The sequence below is a fragment of the Schistocerca americana genome, chromosome 3 (genome assembly GCF_021461395.2).
Source record: "Schistocerca americana isolate TAMUIC-IGC-003095 chromosome 3, iqSchAmer2.1, whole genome shotgun sequence".
NCBI classification, from domain to species: Eukaryota; Metazoa; Arthropoda; class Insecta; order Orthoptera; family Acrididae; genus Schistocerca; species Schistocerca americana.
This window is the reverse complement of record NC_060121.1, coordinates 471258519-471277722: the sequence shown is the minus strand read 5'-3', so window position 1 is coordinate 471277722 and position 19204 is coordinate 471258519. Positions and strand designations below refer to the sequence as shown.

The window sequence follows — 19204 nt, the reverse complement described above, 5'->3', positions numbered from 1 at the left end:
TAACTGATGTACACTGTTGCAATATTATGCTTCAGGGAGACTCCCCCGCCCCTATATTTAAACAATAATGTATGAAAACCCAAGATGGAGTGGTTGAATTTACATGAAGGAAAGGTTAGACATACCTGACAAAACATTGCAACAGATAATTTGTTTGATTTTGAAATTTATCGATCTACCATACATTTGAACAATAAGTGAAGGTTAATTGTATGCATCAATTCATTAAAGTGGAATATCTCACTGCTTTTTAATAAATAATTATATTACACAAATTTTTTTCATGTAAAATGTTGAATGTACAAAAATAAATTACATAGCTTTGGTATGTATGAAATTTAACCCTGTCCAATACTTCTAACAAGTTGTTTTCCTGCAGTCATATTTTTAAGAAATTCTTTCTTCTGTTCAGACTTCATCATAGACCAATTAAACCATGATACCTAGAAAAAAGAAAAAAATATTTATATTTTTTCAAAGTCGGTCTCTGGCAAATTCTAAAAATGAATATACATGTCACTTACCAAGGTAGGTTTGTAGCCCAGTCTCTTAAGCTGTCGAATTTTAGTAACTATTGCACCAACAGGTCTGTCCTCCCCTCTTATAAATAAATTCCATCCTCCAATTACAACAGCATACCACAAAGTTTGATCTTCATTTGTTGGAGGTGGTTTCACAAGATGAAGAGGAAGTTCCTTGAACTGAGCAGGTATATTACTTGGCTTTCCATTGTTGTCAATACCAAAGACAATATCTGTTAAGGCATCATAAAAGAAAGACAGTGATGTAATTTATAACAATATAACTCTATTAAGGGTGTAATATGATACTATGGAGTGCTTCTAAGCAATTAACTTCCAACACATGCTTAGTACTGATTTTAAATATACAATTAAATTTGTGACTACCCTACAACCTTCTTCCTACAAGCAATTATACTTCCAACACATGCTTAGTATTGATTTTAAATATACAATTAAGTTTGTGACTGCCCTACAACCTTCTTCCTACAACCTAATAATATTTTCCATAAGTAACATATGAGTTTACTATGTAGAAATAAATACATTATCTCCAGGGAAATTCACTTGAGAAATTAGGAGGAGACTGAATGGTTGGGCAGTGCTTGTCTCTTGAAAGTAAGTACTGGTCAGCCAGTTTGTCTCCTCTTGATTTTAATTATACAGGGTGTCCCACATAAAACTACTATGCCTCACGCCCAAGATTCAAGTAACAATGAACTAACCAAAAACGGAAAACAGTAATGTTAAAAACATGTAGTTACCTGTTTATAAGAGATGCCAGTGGTGTGCATAAGCATCTCGAGACATAGTATTGGCACTTCACAAGCAGTTAGACTAGAGATGATTAACTGGTATGTAAGGCATACCAATTTTATGTGGGAGACTCTGTATTTTCTGAAGTTGTTCTTGTCATCCTTACCTGCTCTCTCATACTGGGGCAGAATATGTACAGCATGTAAATTATGTGGTCCTCCAAGAATTTCTTCAAGACTGTCCATCACTTCAAGCATAAATTTGTCTGTTTGGCTATGGCTTCTTTTTCCCCTTGATGGAGTCCACTTTGTATTACTCTGCAACAGTATTTACAAAAGAACAATGATAGAAGAAATGAGCTATCCAGGCATGACACACAAGCTGCCCTTACAGCTTTACTTCCACCAATACCAATCATACTTTCCAAGCTTCACAGAGGTCCCTCTGTATAACTCACAGAATTAGCACTCCTAGAAGGAAGACTATTGTCAAGAAAAGACTTAGCCAGAACCTAGGGGATTGCTTCCGGAATGAATTTTCATTCAACAGTGGACTGGGCACTGAAGAGTAAACATTAATTCTGGGAAGTTTACACTATTTTATGCTGCAGCATCTATGTCAATTTCTTAAGGCCATTTGCATATAGTTCTCCATCTTGAAGGTCCTATCTTTTATATGTTAACAGCTATCATCTTTGACTACAAAAACAGTGAGCTTAAATGGGCTAACACACAGACTGAAATGGTTTGAAATTCTTGTGTTCTAATTCGAAACCTTGTATAAACTAGTCAAAAAAGTTTTGTATTGTTCTCATGACTATTTCAGATTATTTTTTAATTGGAAACCTCTTTCTCAACACACTTTTGACCACAGGAAATTGCTATATACAACCATCAGTGTGATGAAGGTGAAAGTAAACCGCCATCCTCAGCACAGTTCAACAGAAGTGCACTAGCACTACGTCGCCAAATCATGACTGGGAGAAAGCAACTTGTGTACACTGTTCAGTCTGTCAAGATATCAAAATGCCTTGAACAGTCATTTCAAGTTTACACCACATTCATATTGTCACTTTATGGTAAGAAGGTTCGTCAGCATAGGAAGTTAACATCTGCCAAGGGGACACTTCTCCACCCTACTTCCACCTCAGTATTTGTTTTTCTTAAATATGATCCCGATGGACCAACTGTGGTAGGGACAATAATTCTGAAGCTCGGATTTTTGCATATTTGCATGTTAATGTATATAACTGCATATATATATATATATAATAGAGGGAAAATTCCACGTGGGAAAAATATATGTAAAAACAAAGATGATGTAACTTACCAAACGAAAGTGCTGGCAGGTCGATAGACACACAAACAAACACAAACATACACACAAAATTCAAGCTTTCGCAACCGACGGTTACTTCATCAGGAAAGAGGGAAGGAGAGGGAAAGACGAAAGGATGTGGGTTTTAAGGGAAAGGGTAAGGAGTCATTCCAATTCCAGGAGTGGAAAGACTTACCTTAGGGGGGAAAAAAGGACAGGTATACACTCGCACATACACACACATATCCATCCGCACATACACGGAGGATTCTAAGTTCACCGGACTTGGATACGATGTGACGTCATTATGACGCACACATGCTACATCGAAAACGATAGAAACCGTATATCGACTATTCGACTTTTGTGAACTTTCGAGACATTGTGACATGGTAGCGCTGTGCTCTGCGCCATTCGTTTAAATGTGTTTTGCGTTTAAATTGTGTATTGTACTGTGTTTGTGTCCTGTGCGTTGTTTTTCGTTTGTTCGTCTCTAATCATGTGTTCACCATTCGAGAGACTAATGAGAGAAAAGCTTACCACCATGGAATGCTTTGACACTGCATTCAATCATTTCATACGTCAATCAGTACTAGACACTAACCTTTGGTTAAGATTACATTGAGAAATCCACTTCCCCTCGTATATCATCTCCGGTCGACGATTTTTCTTCAACAATGCCTCATATTTTTCTTTTTAAGTTCGAAATTCAATCATTCTACACATCAGTCATTACTGGACACTAAGGCACCTGTCCGAGTGTAAAATTACTTGGAATCATGGTTAATAAAAGACTATCGTGGGATGGACATATAAATTACTTAGCTAACAAACTTGCACGAGTTCTCTTTCAGCTATATAAATTAAGAAAAAAAAGTCAGCAAGAGTATGCTGCTACAATCTAATATGTACTGACATTGTATGAAACCATACTAAAATGTTGATAATAAATAAATATTATTTTTGGCGTAAGCATTCAATACAACAATCACACAATCTAATCTGGTCGAGACATAAGAAGACTTCACTTTTTTACGTGGTGTTTTCAAGGCCACGGTTAGGAATATTTCTATTAATATCCAGCTCTTTTATTTTGGCGAAATACATATACGCTACCACACTGAGCTGTTTTCAGAATCGCACGTGTCAAAACAAGCCACTAGCTGATGACAGTTTAGAATCTCGAACGTTCGTAAAAGTCGATAGGTGTGTTAATCGACTAAAGCGTATATACGTCATAATGACGTCACATCATATCCAGGTTGGGTGAACTTAGCATCCTCCCACATACACAGACACAAGCAGACATTTGTAAAGGCAAAGAGTTTGGGCAGAGATGTCAGTCGAGGCGGAAGTACAGAGGCAAAGATGTTGAAAGACAGGTGAGGTATGAGCGGCGGCAACTTGAAATTAGCGGAGGTTGAGGCCTGGCAGATAACGAGAGGAGAGGATATACTGAAGGGCAAGTTCCCATCTCCGGAGTTCTGATAGGTTGGTGTTAGTGGGAAGTATCCAGATAACCTGGATGGTGTAACACTGTGCCACGATGTGCTGGCCGTGCACCAAGGCATGTTTAGCCACAGGGTGATCCTCATTACCAACAAACACTGTCTGCCTGTGTCCATTCATGCGAATGGACAGTTTGTTGCTGGTCATTCCCACATAGAAAGCTTCACAGTGTAGGCAGGTCAGTTGGTAAATCACGTGGGTGCTTTCACACGTGGCTCTGCCTTTGATCGTGTACACGTTCCGGGTTACAGCACTGGAGTAGGTGGTGGTGGGAGGGTGCATAGGACAGGTTTTACACCGGGGACAGTTACAAGGGTAGGAGCCAGAGGGTAGGGAAGGTGGTTTGGGGATTTCATAGGGATGAACTAAGAGGTTACGAAGGTTAGGTGGATGGCACAAAGACACTCTTGGTGGAGTGGGGAGGATTTCATGAAGGATGGATCTCATTTCAGGGCAGGATTAGAGGAAGTCGTATCCCTGCTGGAGAGCCACATTCAGAGTCTGATCCAGTCCCGGAAAGTATCCTGTCACAAGTGGGGCACTTTTGTGGTTCTTCTGTGGGAGGTTCTGGGTTTGAGGGGATGAGGAAGTGGCTCTGGTTATTTGCTTCTGTACCAGGTCGGGAGGGTAGTTGCGGGATGCGAAGGCTGTTTTCAGGTTGTTGGTGTAATGGTTCAGGGATTCCGGACTGGAGCAGATTCGTTTGCCACGAAGACCTAGGCTGTAGGGAAGGGACTATTTGATGTGGAATGCGTGGCAGCTGTCATAATGGAGATACTGTTACTTGTTGGTGGGTTTGGTGTGGACGGACGTGTGAAGCTGGCCATTGGACAGATGGAGGTCCACGTCAAGGAAAGTGGCATGGGATTTGGAGTAGGACCAGGTGAATCTGATGGAACCAAAGGAGTTGAGGTTGGAGAGGAAATTCTGGAGTTCTTCTTCACTGTGAGTCCAGATCATGAAGATGTCATCAATAAATCTGTACCAAACTTTGGGTTTGCAGGCCTGGGTAACCAAGAAGGCTTCCTCTAAGCGACCCATGAATAGGTTGGCATATGAGGGGCCCATCCTGGTACCCATGGCTGTTCCCTTTAATTGTTGGTATGTCTGGCCTTCAAAAGTGAAGAAGTTGTGGGTCAGGATGTAGCTGGCTAAGGTAATGAGGAAAGAGGTTTTAGGTAGGGTGGCAGGTGATCGGCGTGAAAGGAAGTGCTCCATCGCAGCGAGGCCCTGGACGTGCGGAATATTTGTGTATAAGGAAGTGGCATCAACGGTTACAAGGATGGTTTCCGGGGGTAACAGATTGTTTTGGTGGCAACACAACCACCTAACCTTTATGCACATCATTGTCTACCAACCCAAGTTCACCACAGGATCAACATAGCCCAGCTTTAACCACCACTTTTTCACCTTTTTTCACACCAGATCTCCAGTTGCTTTCTAGTTTACCTTTATCTCTCCCCATATATTTTTATTTTCATTTTCATTTCAGCCTCATGTTACACTTTCAACCTTCTAATACCATGTCACCCTCACAACACCCCCACAATGACCCCATTAAGTTTTATTTACATTCCCTCCGCAAACATGCCTGCGCCCTAGCCAGATTACGCTCCCATATTTTATTTTCTCAGGCTTGTCTGACATTTGGCATTACCCCCAAAGGCCTCACACTTAAAGTTCCCATCTCTGGCTGCAACCCTTCTTTCCATCAGTCCCTATACCAGTTCCAAACTGAACAATCCATTGCCGTCACCCACCTAATCCTTCACCTACACATCAACTCCTATCCTTAATAAAAGTCCTCAATCTTTCCTCTCCCACATCCACACCGACTGTTCAGAGCATCCTCCTACAGGCCAACCGCAAATTAGAACAGCATGCCACCCTCCACCTCAAAAACCTATCCAATCTCCTGGTTTCCCACCTCCGGAAAGGCAACTCACTCACCCTTCACAACCTTTCCAGCAAACCTCAACCTCCTCTCATTGCACACAAACCCAGTCTCTCCCATCTACTCAATCTCCCACTTCCAGCTCCACTCGCTCCAAAACCTCAAAATTCCAATCAACACAATCTGGAACCACAACACCCTAATTCAGTAGTTAACCTTTCCTCCAAGCCTCTCTCCCAATCCGAAACCTCTGTCCTATCCAAAGGCCTCACCTTCAGCCCCACTCCCAGATTCAACCAAACAGCCCTCGTCAAAGATTTACTGTCCTACACTCGTACTCTCTGCTGGAAATATCACGTTGCCACGAAGAAAAATGATCCTAATCCTACTCCTAATGATCCAACTCCCCAAGACACTATCCAAATTGAACCCTGCCTGGAACAGTTCCGTCCTCCGTCACAGCGGGACCCACCTCCTCTTCCTCAAAATCACCGTCTCCAAACCTTCCAGGAATTTCTCACTTCCAGCCTTGCCTCTCAATCCTTAAAAAACCTTAATCCTACTCCCAACATCACCACTGGTGAAGCCCAAGCTATCCGTGATCTGAAGGCTGACCGATCCATCGTCATTCTTCCGGCGGACAAGGGTTCCACGACTGTGGTACTTGATCGTCGTGAGTATGTGGCTGAGGGACTGTGTCAGCTTTCAGACAACACCACATACAAAGTTTGCCAAGGTAATTCCATTCCTGATGTCCAGGCGGAGCTTCAAGGAATCCTCAGAACCTTAGGCCCCCTACAAAACCTTTCACCTGACTCCATCAACCTCCTGACCCCACAGACACCCCGCACCCTTCCCTTCTACCTTCTTCCTAAAATTCACAAACCCAATCATCCCGGCTGCCCCATTGTAGCTGGTTACCAAGCCCCTACACAACATATCTCTGCCTACGTAGATCAACACCTTCAACTTATTACATGCAGTCTTCCATCCTTCATCAAAGACACCAACCACTTTCTTGAATGCCTGGAATCCTTACCCAATCTGTTACCCCCGGAAACAATCCTTGTAACCATTGATGCCACTTCCTTATACACAAATATTCCGCACGTCCTGGGCCTCCCTGTGATGGAGCACTTCCTTTCACGCCGATCACCTGCCACCCTATCTAAAACCTCTTTCCTCATTACCTTAGCCAGCTACATCCTGACCCACAACTTCTTCACTTTTGAAGGCCAGACATACCAACAATTAAAGGGAACAGTCATGGGTACCAGGATGGCCCCCTCGTACGCCAACCTATTCATGGATCGCTTAGAGGAAGCCTTCTTGGTTACCCAGGCCTGCAAACCCAAAGTTTGGTACAGATTTATTGATGACATCTTCATGATCTGGACTCACAGTGAAGAAGAACTCCAGAATTTCCTCTCCAACCTCAACTCCTTTGGTTCCATCAGATTCACCTGGTCCTACTCCAAATCCCATGCCACTTTCCTTGACGTGGACCTCCATCTGTCCAATGGCCAGCTTCACACGTCCGTCCACACCAAACCCACCAACAAGTAACAGTATCTCCATTATGACAGCTGCCACGCATTCCACATCAAACAGTCCCTTCCCTACAGCCTAGGTCTTCGTGGCAAACGAATCTGCTCCAGTCCGGAATCCCTGAACCATTACACCAACAACCTGAAAACAGCCTTCGCATCCCGCAACTACCCTCCCGACCTGGTACAGTAGCAAATAACCGGAGCCACTTCCTCATCCCCTCAAACCCAGAAGAACCACAAAAGTGCCCCACTTGTGACAGGATACTTTCCGGGACTGGATCAGACTCTGAATGTGGCTCTCCAGCAGGGATACGACTTCCTCAAATCCTGCCCTGAAATGAGATCCATCCTTCATGAAATCCTCCCCACTCCACCAAGAGTGTCTTTCTGCCGTCCACCTAACCTTCGTAACCTCTTAGTTCATCGCTATGAAATCCCCAAACCACCTTCCCTACCCTCTGGCTCCTACCCTTGTAACCGCCCCTGGTGTAAAACCTGTCCCATGCACCCTCCCACCACCACCTACTCCAGTGCTGTAACCCGGAACGTGTACACGATCAAAGGCAGAGCCACGTGTGAAAGCACCCACGTGATTTACCAACTGACCTGCCTACACTGTGAAGCTTTCTATGTGGGAATGACCAGCAACAAACTGTCCATTCGCATGAATGGACACAGGCAGACAGTGTTTGTTGGTAATGAGGATCACCCTGTGGCTAAACATGTCTTGGTGCACGGCCAGCACATCTTGGCACAGTGTTACACCGTCCAGGTTATCTGGATACTTCCCACTAACACCAACCTATCAGAACTCCGGAGATGGGAACTTGCCCTTCAGTATATCCTCTCCTCTCGTTATCCGCCAGGCCTCAACCTCCGCTAATTTCAAGTTGCCGCCGCTCATACCTCACCTGTCTTTCAACAACATCTTTGCCTCTGTACTTCCGCATCGACTGACATCTCTGCCCAAACTCTTTGCCTTTACAAATGTCTGCTTGTGTCTGTGTATGTGCGGATGGATATGTGTGTGTGTGCGAGTGTATACCTGTCCTTTTTCCCCCCTAAGGTAAGTCTTTCCGCTCCCGGAATTGGAATGACTCCTTACCCTTTCGCTTAAAACCCACATCCTTCCGTCTTTCCTGATGAAGCAACCGTTGATTGCGAAAGCTTGAATTTTGTGTGTATGTTTGTGTTTGTTTGTGTGTCTATCGACCTGCCAGCACTTTCGTTTGGTAAGTCACATCATTTTTGTTTTTACATATAACATATATATACAGGGTGACCAAAAAGTCAGTTAACATTTGAAACTGCACAAGTTCACAGAATAATGTAGGTACAGTGATAAAACTGGGCACACATGCCTAAAATGACATGGGATTTTACTGAAACCAAAAACGAGTGCAGAAACTTGCCAACAGATGGTGCTGGACAGCAACACACCAGTGATGCCGCATGAGAACTCTGTATATAATGAGTTGTAGTGAGAGAGTGAGTCAGATGGGTCAGCAATTGTGGCATGTTGACTTTACCAGAAAAGGAACTGTTAGTGAAGTTTTGCTGTCGGAATGGAGAATCTGATATTACAGATTTGTGTACCTACTGCCATAAGGTGGGTATTTGAACAGGTAAAAGCCCTGCGACAAATACTGCTGTGAAGAAATTGATTATGACGTCCAAAGCCATGGGTTGTTTAGACAAATCGTTCTCCTCGTGGATGACAAGACAAATGCTACTGGTGCTTGGAAAGTTCAGGAAGAAATGGTGATTTTAGCAATTCATCTCCCTATGATGATGTTAGCGCTCCTAAAGTTGTGCATTGCACCGGCATTCCATGCACTGCTTTCTAGTGCCTGCTCAGCTGAAGCATATTCCCTGGGTTAGTGCGAGCAATAAAATTTCTCATGGTCTTTCCCCTAAATTATTCTACAGTGCACACTGTTTGTCCAATGTAAGGTATTTTGTAAACCCCTGGTCTTCCGAGATCTGCTGCATTTTTAACTGATCTCAGTAATTTCCAGATTTTTGATGCAGACCTGCAGTCAATTTGATTGTGTGCCTTTTCAGCAGGTGGCTTATTTTACCTGTCACAGAGCCTCTAAACGGGAAAAAAGCAAGTTTCTTTTCTTGCTCCTTATCATTGGTCTCACTGTGATTCTTGCTTTTGATACTTCATTAATTTGCCGATTGTTGTAACAACCGTTCCTGAAGACCTTATATATATGGTTAGCTCATGAGGCAGGTTATTGGTGTCTGATATTGTTCTTGCATGATATGTTAAAGTTTGTAACACAGTACACTTTTCTGCTGGGTGACGATGGCTGATGGCATGCAAGTCCAGATCAGTGTGATGTTTCTCCAGTATTTGAACTCCTCCCTTCTGAATATTCACTATGAAAATGGAGATGTCAGTAGCTTAACGTTCCTGGATGTCACGGTTAGAAGAAAAGCCAACGGAATACTGAGACATAGTGTATACCACCATAGAGTTATATTTGCAGACCAAAAGCTGTCATCATTCTGCAAAATATGATAGTGCCTTTGTGTCGAAGCAAGCCGGGATAATTTCACTTCCCCTCTTGTTTTGCCATCTGCCTTCTTAAAATTCATTGTTTCACTTTTAATTAGCATTAATATAAATGAGTATAATCTGCATTTTCATAAAAGAGAAAGGTTGGCCCTCAGTTTTAAAGAATATAACACCAGATCTAATTTTGTGCTTAGTTTTATGTATGTAATTGATTTTATAATTTAGTTTGACTATTCCTAGTTAATACTTTCATTACAGAGTGGAATCAGTAATTGTTTCGTAACTTCAATTCTATTGTTGACATACAAACAAATATAAATTCTGTATTAATTGTAAACATTCGGAGGAACAACTAATAGTATTCTTAAAGGATCCATTGGCTCTATTAGAAAACATGTTAGCAAAGCCAGCTCTTAGTTGATTCCAAAGTAATTAACAGTTTTGTCCAAAATATTGTTTGCATAACGATATTTGTCAATTTTAAGACGTAAACAAATAATTCAGCCTAACTCTTGCAGTAGAAGAAACTGTTAAAAGAACCAATTTTTTGATGCATTCAGTTAATTTAATGAGTTAAGTTTTAATTGTAATTTCTGTAAATTAAACTTCAAACCGATTTTTGGTCCCGAGACAGTCAGTCCACGGCCAAGTTTCAGACGAGAAACCTGTATTTGTTAGAACAAAAACAATGCATCTGTGAAATAAGTGTAACACAATTAGGCCATGTGTTAAAACAATGACAGCGTCTGCTCCCTATGTACCTTGTCATTCTTCAAGAACTGTGTGGTTAGGTTTTTACTGTTCATAGATATTCAACAGTAAACTAGTATAGCAGTATGTTGATGTTTGCCTGAAAACTATTAATGAGGCTTATCGAAAGCTAAACAGTAGTGCACTGGTCATATTAAATGTGTATATTGGGGGTTGTGAAAAGTGAAAGTAAACAACTGTGAAACGCAAATGTGCATTTGTTGGCTACATCATTTAAGTAGACAGTACTGCACTTCCACCCCCTATTTTCCCAGCCAGTACGTTGACACTGAGGACAAAACAAATGAAGAATAAAGGAAGGCAGGACCATCCCATGTGGTGCCCCAGGTGAGGGCTATTATGTGTGGGCGCAACAAAATTGGACTCACGAATTCTGAGCAGTGAACTAGATAGTGGTTTACAGTGCAGTGGTGCAACAGCCAATCAATGCATGGGTTTCATGGCCACAGTATGACAGCAACCAATCAGTGAGCGGGTTCTATGGAAGCAGCCATTGAGTACAGGAGTAGCCTATCTGCATGCAGGTGGACACAGCTGACTGGGGTAAACAAGACGCTTCACCAAGAGAATTACGACTTTCCGCAGCCGTGCAGTTCCAGATAACAACCACAACAACAGCAGCTGAGAAGAAGGAGAAGAGTGAATGAGAATAAGGTAATTCATTGCAAAAGCTGTTTTGTATTCAGTGATACACAATGAATGACTTTGACGAACAAGACAGTGTGACTGAGAACAAAGCTGTAGAGGTTAAGTTGTTAAATGAACAGAAAGACCTAAGTGGGACTAGTTCTGTAGTGATTATAAATCAAACAAGAATGTAACTTTGAATGATGTGGATGAAAGTCCTATTGTAGGTGGAATGATGAAAACGTCATCTACATTGTGTGGTTATGTGAGTGAAATCCGAAAACAGTACTGAAATGGGTGAGATCGTTAAGGTTAAGGAGGAGGGCATCTAGTAGTGAAAGTCAGTAAGGGCAACAGTTTATGGCAGACAGAAATTTGGAACCAATGTTAAGGCAAATTATGAGTAGTCTGAGTAATACGAGTACGAAAGAAGACATTAGTAGTATGAAAGAAGACATTAGCAGAGTAGAAAAGAAAACTGATAGCATTAAAGCTGACATGACTAGCTTAAATGATGAACTGAATAAAGAAATTAAAAAGGAGATTCAGATAGTAAGCTCTAATCTTTTAGAATTAAATAAGAAGGTTGAGGCAGTAGGGAAAGATTGTTTTGTTGTTGTTGTGGTCTTCAGTCCTGAGACTGGTTTGATGCAGCTCTCCATGCTACTCTATCCTGTGCAAGCTTCTTCATCTCCCAGTACCTACTGCAACCTACATCCTTCTGAATCTGCTTAGTGTATTGATCTCTTGGTCTCCCTCTACGATTTTTACCCTCCACACTGCCCTCCAATGCTAAATTTGTGATCCCTTGATGCCTCAAAACATGTCCTACCAACCGATCCCTTCTTCTAGTCAAATTGTGCCACAAACTTCTCTTCTCCCCAATCCTATTCAATATCTCCTCATTAGTTACGTGATCTACCCACCTTATCTTCAGCATTCTTCTGTAGCACCACATTTCGAAAGCTTCTATTCTCTTCTTGTCCAAACTGGTTATCGTCCATGTTTCACTTCCATACATGGCTACACTCCATACAAATACTTTCAGAAACGACTTCCTGACACTTAAATCTATACTCGATGTTAACAAATTTCTCTTCTTCAGAAACGATTTCCTTGCCATTGCCAGTCTACATTTTATATCCTCTCTACTTCGACCATCATCAGTTATTTTACTCCCTAAATAGCAAAACTCCTTTACTACTTTAAGTGTCTCATTTCCTAATCTAATCCCCTCAGCATCACCCGATTTAATTTGACTACATTCCATTATCCTTGTTTTGCTTTTGTTGATGTTCATCTTATATCCTCCTTTCAAGACACTGTCCATTCCGTTCAACTGCTCTTCCAAGTCCTTTGCTGTCTCTGACAGAATTACAATGTCATCGGCGAACCTCAAAGTTTTTACTTCTTCAACATGAATTTTAATACCTACTCCGAATTTTTCGTTGGTTTCCTTTACTGCTTGCTCAATATACAGATTGAATAACATCGGGGAGAGGCTACAACCCTGTCTCACTCCTTTCCCAACCACTGCTTCCCTTTCATGCCCCTCGACTCTTATAACTGCCATCTGGTTTCTGTACAAATTGTAAATAGCCTTTCGCTCCCTTTATTTCACCCCTGCCACCTTCAGAATTTGAAAGAGAATATTCCAGTTAACGTTGTCAAAAGCTTTCTCTAAGTCTACAAATGCTAGAAACGTAGGTTTGCCTTTTCTTAATCTTTCTTCTAAGATAAGTCGTAAGGTTAGTATTGCCTCACGTGTTCCAACATTGTGATGAAACGATAAAGAAAGTAGAGCAGGATACTAGTGAGAAATTAACATTAATGAGCAGTAAATGTGTAGAAGAGAGAAAGAAGCTTTGTGATGACTATAGTAGGATGGTGGAGGCTTCTGAAAAACAGTGCAAAGATGAAGGCAAAGGAGCCAGGAAATTTTGTGCTGAAAACAGGGTTAAACACGAGAACCAAATTGATCAGATTAAAAATTATTTAGAAACAGAGGTAGAAACCAAGTGTGCAGTAGTGGTAGGGGAAAAACCAGTAAAAGTAAATAAAAATGTAGATTCAAAATTGGCTGAAATAGAGAAAAAGATGGAAGAGGTGCAAAATCAAAAGCATACAGTGTATAGTGCCCCAAACAGTCCTTCATTTGTTGGTTGTAAGAAATTTAGTAATTTTGAACCATATGGAAAGGGCATCCACTGGAATTATTGAGAGAATTTAATTATTTGCCTGAAACATGGAATGACAAAAGAGAAAATGTCATTTGTGAGAGGTTTTTTTGAAGGGGGACGCTTATGGATTGGCAGCTCAGGTAGCTGATAGTTGTACTACTGTGGCAAAGCTTTGAGAAAGCATCTTTTGATGAATATTGGACCTCAGCTTTGGATAAACAAAGTGAAATATTTGGACAAAGAGCTAGGTAGCGAATCAATAATTATGGGTTTAGAAATTAAGTTGTCCCAGAAAGTTAGATAATTGCTTGTACCTGCCCCTAGGGATAATATTAGTGATTTCTTGATTTATGTTGATAAAGTGGAGAGAGTGAAGCCCTCAGTGGAAGATTGTAGGAGGAATTTTGATGACAATATTTAATCAGGGAGAGAAATTGAGGTAAATAGGATGAACAGGACTAATTACAGTAGAAATTCAAGGAATGGTTGGGTAGATGAGAGCTAGAAATGACATGGAAATGGTAGGAGAAATTCAAATAAAAGAAATGGAGGAGATGATTCTAGTTCTGGATCAAACCATCTAAACTAGATAATGCTTCAGTTTTGCCTCGCACTAGAGCAGGTAGCGATGAAGAGCCACTTGTATATAAATGTGCTTTAATCAGAGTTAAGAGTAATGTAAATGATAGTAATAAGAGGAGTGTAATTTCTAATTCTAGTGAGATGCAGAATGATGGTGTGGGTAGCAATTTTTATCACCTAAAAGGAGGAGGAGGAACTTACTATAATAAAATCAAGCCATGAAACAGTGTGCGTTGATGTTGCTCAGGTTGTCCAAAGTGTCAAAATGGATAGTAAATTTTTAAGAGAACATAAGGAATTCAGATGTTTTGCTTTGTGGTCTAATACTGGAAACAAGGATCAACTAATGAGCCAAGTATTTGAGGACAGCATAAGTGACAGTGGGTCTGATTCTGACTGTAGTTGTAATGATGATAGCAATGACAAATCCAGTAGTGATGAGAATGGGGTATTTGAATTTATAATTGATAATGAGGACAATGTGTTACGTAAAGAAAGAATTAATGAGGATTTGTTGTATGAAGATCACATGGTAAGCAATATGGAAGTGTGTCACACTGTAATAACGGCAAGTGTACAAGGTATACATGTTAAGTGTTTATTGGGCAGTGGTAGTGATTTGAATGGCATATCACAGGCATTTTTTTAAATATATTAAGAACACAGAGGGTATAGTGGTGATCCATGTTTCTGGAATAAAAATTGTTGGTGCTACTGGTAAGCTATCAAAGAGTGTGAAACGAGAGGTACTATTAACTGTGAAATTGGCAGGACAGCCGTTGGAGTGTAACTTATTAGTGATCCAAAATCTCAGCATTGATGTAATATTTGGGACTAACTCCTTGTGCAATTAGCAAGTAGGGGGTTCAACATTCTGTGTTGGATTCACTATGTGGCGATAATGCTTACCCCAGCTGTCTGTCTCATTTTTTGTGTTTCCTGAGGCAGTCCAATTCTTCTCCTATCATATCTGTAAGTTATAAGTGGATCAGAAGCATTCTTTCTTTGACTGTCACATGATTTTCTGCAGTAGGATACTTTCGTATACGAATATTTTAGAAAAGGTTTCTCCAGTGTTTACACACACACACACACACACACACACACACACACACACACATGTTGTGTTAGTGATAAGTAATGAAATCATAAGAGGATGGAAGAAAGTAAATTGGTACAATGGTTAAAGAATTTCTGTCAAAGAATAAGTTAAACAGAAAATACTCGTAAAAGGTGTCAACATATGTGGAGGAGAAGGTGCAGCTTATCTGAAAACTTTACCATCTGCAGTAATCAGCTCATTGGTGTAGTAGCAGAGGCAATATGCAATATAAACTGTTGTGACTTGGCAAGACAGCCAAGCCACTACGAGGTGAAGCCGAAAGGCACGCATTTAAGCTCACGCAGGCTGGCGTGAGGTCTGGAACAGGTAAGGGAATTTATAGTAGCAAAGAACATAAGTAACTACTGGAATACTTAACTTTAATTCATAATTGGTGAACATCGATCTGACGGTACATGTATCACAAGATAAATAGCAAATGATAATGGCGCCTTGCTAGGTCGTAGCAAATGATGTAGCTGAAGGCTATGCTAACTATCGTCTCGGCAATTGAGAGCTTAATTTGTCAGTGAACCATCGCTAGCAAAGTTGGCTGTACAACTGGGGTGAGTGCTAGGAAGTCTCTCTAGACCTGCCGTGTGGCGGCGCTCAGTCTGCAATCACTGATAGTGGCGACACGCGGGTCCGACGTATACTAACGGACCGCAGCCGATTTAAAGGCTACCACCTAGCAAGTGTGGTGTCTGGCAGTGACACCACATAAACCATCTTGGATACTATGTCTTAATATTAATTGGGATATAATAGAAGTGTTTGCTTTCAGTGCAATCTGTATATTGAGATTAATATCTACCTATAGATGTGTGTCACGGTACAGCCTTTTTTAACATTAATGAATTACAACTTTGAACATAGTTGTCTGGAGTAATGTGTGTGGAAAGAAGAAGCAAGATCTGTATGTATATCACTCTTCAGGCTAGAATCTCCAGCAATTTGATGGAATACACTGAAATAATAGTTTTTCTAAGTGATAATTGTGTCTGATCAGTAATGAGAGTTAAGTTTGCCTTAGCGTAAGGATCTGTTACTGTGGAATGTTTTTATGTAGAATCAATTTTGGATTAGATAAGCAGAGCAGGTGTTTATTTATTAGATAATGAAGCAGTAAGACGAGAAAACTGTACTGGTTAGATCAACAACAATGCATCCGTGAAATAAGCGTAACACAATTAGGCCGTGTGTTAAAACAATGACAGTATCTGCTCCATATGTACCTTGTTATTCTTCAAGAACTGTGTGGTTAGGTTTTTACTGGTCATAGATATTCAAGAGTAAACTAGTGTAGCAGTATGTTGATGTTCCCCTGAAAACTATTAATGAGGCTTATTGAAAGCTAAACAGTAGTGCACTGGTCATATTAAATGTGTATATGGGGGATTGTGAAAAGTGAAAGTAAACAACTGTGAAACACAAATGTGCATTTGTTGGCTACAACATTTACAGTAGACAGTACTGCACTTCCACCCCTTATTTTTTTCAGCCAGCACGTCAACACCAAGGACAACAAATGAAGAAACAAAGAAGGTGAAACATCACACCTTATGTTCACTTTTCATTGCAAAACATTTGCTCTTTGATCCTTCAGCCTGCCAGGTGATCTGCAACATCCAAGAATGGTGTTCCAACAGAATGGTTATTCTGATAAACAGATATGTAATGCATTGCCATGAAAGTGAATTCAGTGTATGGATGTAAATGAATATGTGGAGGCAACCACTGCAAAAGCCTTCTTGTTGTATTTTGGCAGTAGGTCTTAGAGAATAAAACGAATCCTCAAAAGAGACATTTTTAAGTGTGTTTTTTATCCAATGGTAACAATGACCTTGGCTGTCGAAAATGGAGTTTATTGTGAGAAATCTTGTATTGGACAGATATGGACATGTTGCACACTGTCAGAACAATGTGTAGAAAACTACTGTTGTATATGCCTGGGCCAACACGATAATTCAGCAGCAGCATAGCGCTGCCTGTACAGGGGGGCATCACATGTTTTATGAAAAACATATTTCATCATCATTCTGGATTGTATTTTTGAGGAGGCCATAAGTATCCATATGGCAGACAATCTTATAAACAGGGATGTGCGATTTGAACTAAGCATTGTTCTCATTTTATTAAGACACAAGGAACAAGAACCTGTTATTTTTATCCACAGAAGCATTTGGCATCACAATCATTGCCCACTGCTTACATGCAGAAGGCCTCTCTTTGGTTCCCAGTAGTGGGCACTATGAGGCCACTTTCATCCAACTGTAACGCCTGTCAGTATATGCGTAATTAATGCTTACAGCACAATAAATTTCAACACCTCAGCACAGTAATCATCAGTTGCATTTAGGAGCACTGATGACAGTAAGTATCACCACCTGAAGATGCCAAACACGTGCTTCAATGAAATATTGTAGGATTTGCATAGTGTTATCCCACAGCAAACCCGAGAAGTGTATTTGTATACAAGAGGCTGATCTACCCAAGGAAAATCCTGTGATGGGTCTGGACCAGACTGTACTGGGTGGGTATACCAGACAGGTCTTATACCTGGATGTTACGCAGTGGTGTGGTCCACACAGCAAGAGGCTGGGAGCATATGTGGCATAAGGATGGTCTAGGTTATCACGTACACTCTGTGGGTTGCTAATACCACTTTGGGAGGGGTGGGAAGGATTGGTTGGTTAGTTTAAGGATTAAAGGGACCAAACTATGAGGTCAGTCTCTCCTACTGCAACACGAAAGTCAACAAAACTACACACCAAAGAATGGTCTAGTGCATGTAACCGAAGGGAAGAAAACCCCAATGTCTATTGAAGGTCAACAAACACTAGGGAAAGGAACAAGGAAGAAGAAAAGGGGGAAAGTCAGGAAGGCAAGTGAGGTGCCCTGTCCAGGGATCAGCAGAGGTCCTCAAGGACAGAAACTGAGATGAGGGACATACCACCCCTGCCTCCCCCACCCAGACCAAAGGCATCCCACCCAACAATACACAGTAAAGACTAGCAACATGAACACGGCACTGTGAGAGAAGCACAGGAAAATGGAGAAGAACACGAAATCAGTCAGAGAAAGGCTCCAAGAGCAAAAGAATGGGTAGGGCAAGGGCTAGGGCATACTATCAAGCCCAGAGAACCATTGCCCGGCCAGCGCAGAGGAGGCAACAGGGCGTTCTGCCACCCCCTAAATAAGCCGACAAGGCTGAGGTGTCTTCTCTTAGAGAGAGTGATCAAAACTGCCTTCACAAATAAACAGTAAACAAGGTCAGCTGCTGAAGCATCATCTGGTAACAACAGGGGTAACGAGTCAGGAAGATTGAGAGTCCCCCAAAAGGTGGCTAGGTTAGGACAGTTAAGCAAAATATGGACCACTGTCAAATAAGCGCAACAAAGACAGTGGGGGAGATAACGATGAGTCGTCAATCAAGTATGGCTGATGTGGAGCCAACACAGGACTATGGAGTCCTTGTTAGAAGGCTGTATGGAGGACCTCCACAAATTCGTGGTCTCCTTTATCACCCATAGTTAGTTTGGTAAACTCAGAGTATGCAGTTCCATATTCCAAATCCTAAGAACTTGATGGTATAATACCAATCAAAAAGGTCCAGTGCCATATTACCAATCTCAAAAGATGGCTTGCCAGCAGCCAATTTGGCCAGTCTGACAGCGAGTTCATTCCCCGGGGTAGAGACAAAGGCCACCGTGCATCTACATTGTTTGAGGGCAAAAAGGGTATCTTGGATAGTCAGGACCATGGAATGGTGAGGGTAACACTGGTCAAGAGCTTGTAAAGTGCTCACAGAGTTGCCACAGATGAGGAAAGATTCAAGAACAGATTTGCTCAAGAACACAAGACATGG

The 19204-nt window shown here is 41.3% G+C and overlaps 1 protein-coding gene across 1 annotated transcript in view; it reads right to left on the bottom strand.

The window, feature by feature from the left end:
• Positions 1–225: 225 nt before the first annotated feature.
• The window catches only part of LOC124607164, a 43386-nt gene continuing 24407 nt past the window's right edge, over positions 226–19204 (bottom strand). Inside the window, exons 4-6 of the mRNA XM_047139376.1 lie at positions 1444–1594; positions 525–754; positions 226–443 (exon numbers count right to left, since the gene is read on the bottom strand). Of these exons, the coding sequence (XP_046995332.1) occupies positions 339–443; positions 525–754; positions 1444–1534 (426 nt within the window). The 5' untranslated portion in view covers positions 1535–1594 and the 3' untranslated portion in view covers positions 226–338. The remainder of the gene's footprint in view (positions 444–524; positions 755–1443; positions 1595–19204) is intronic.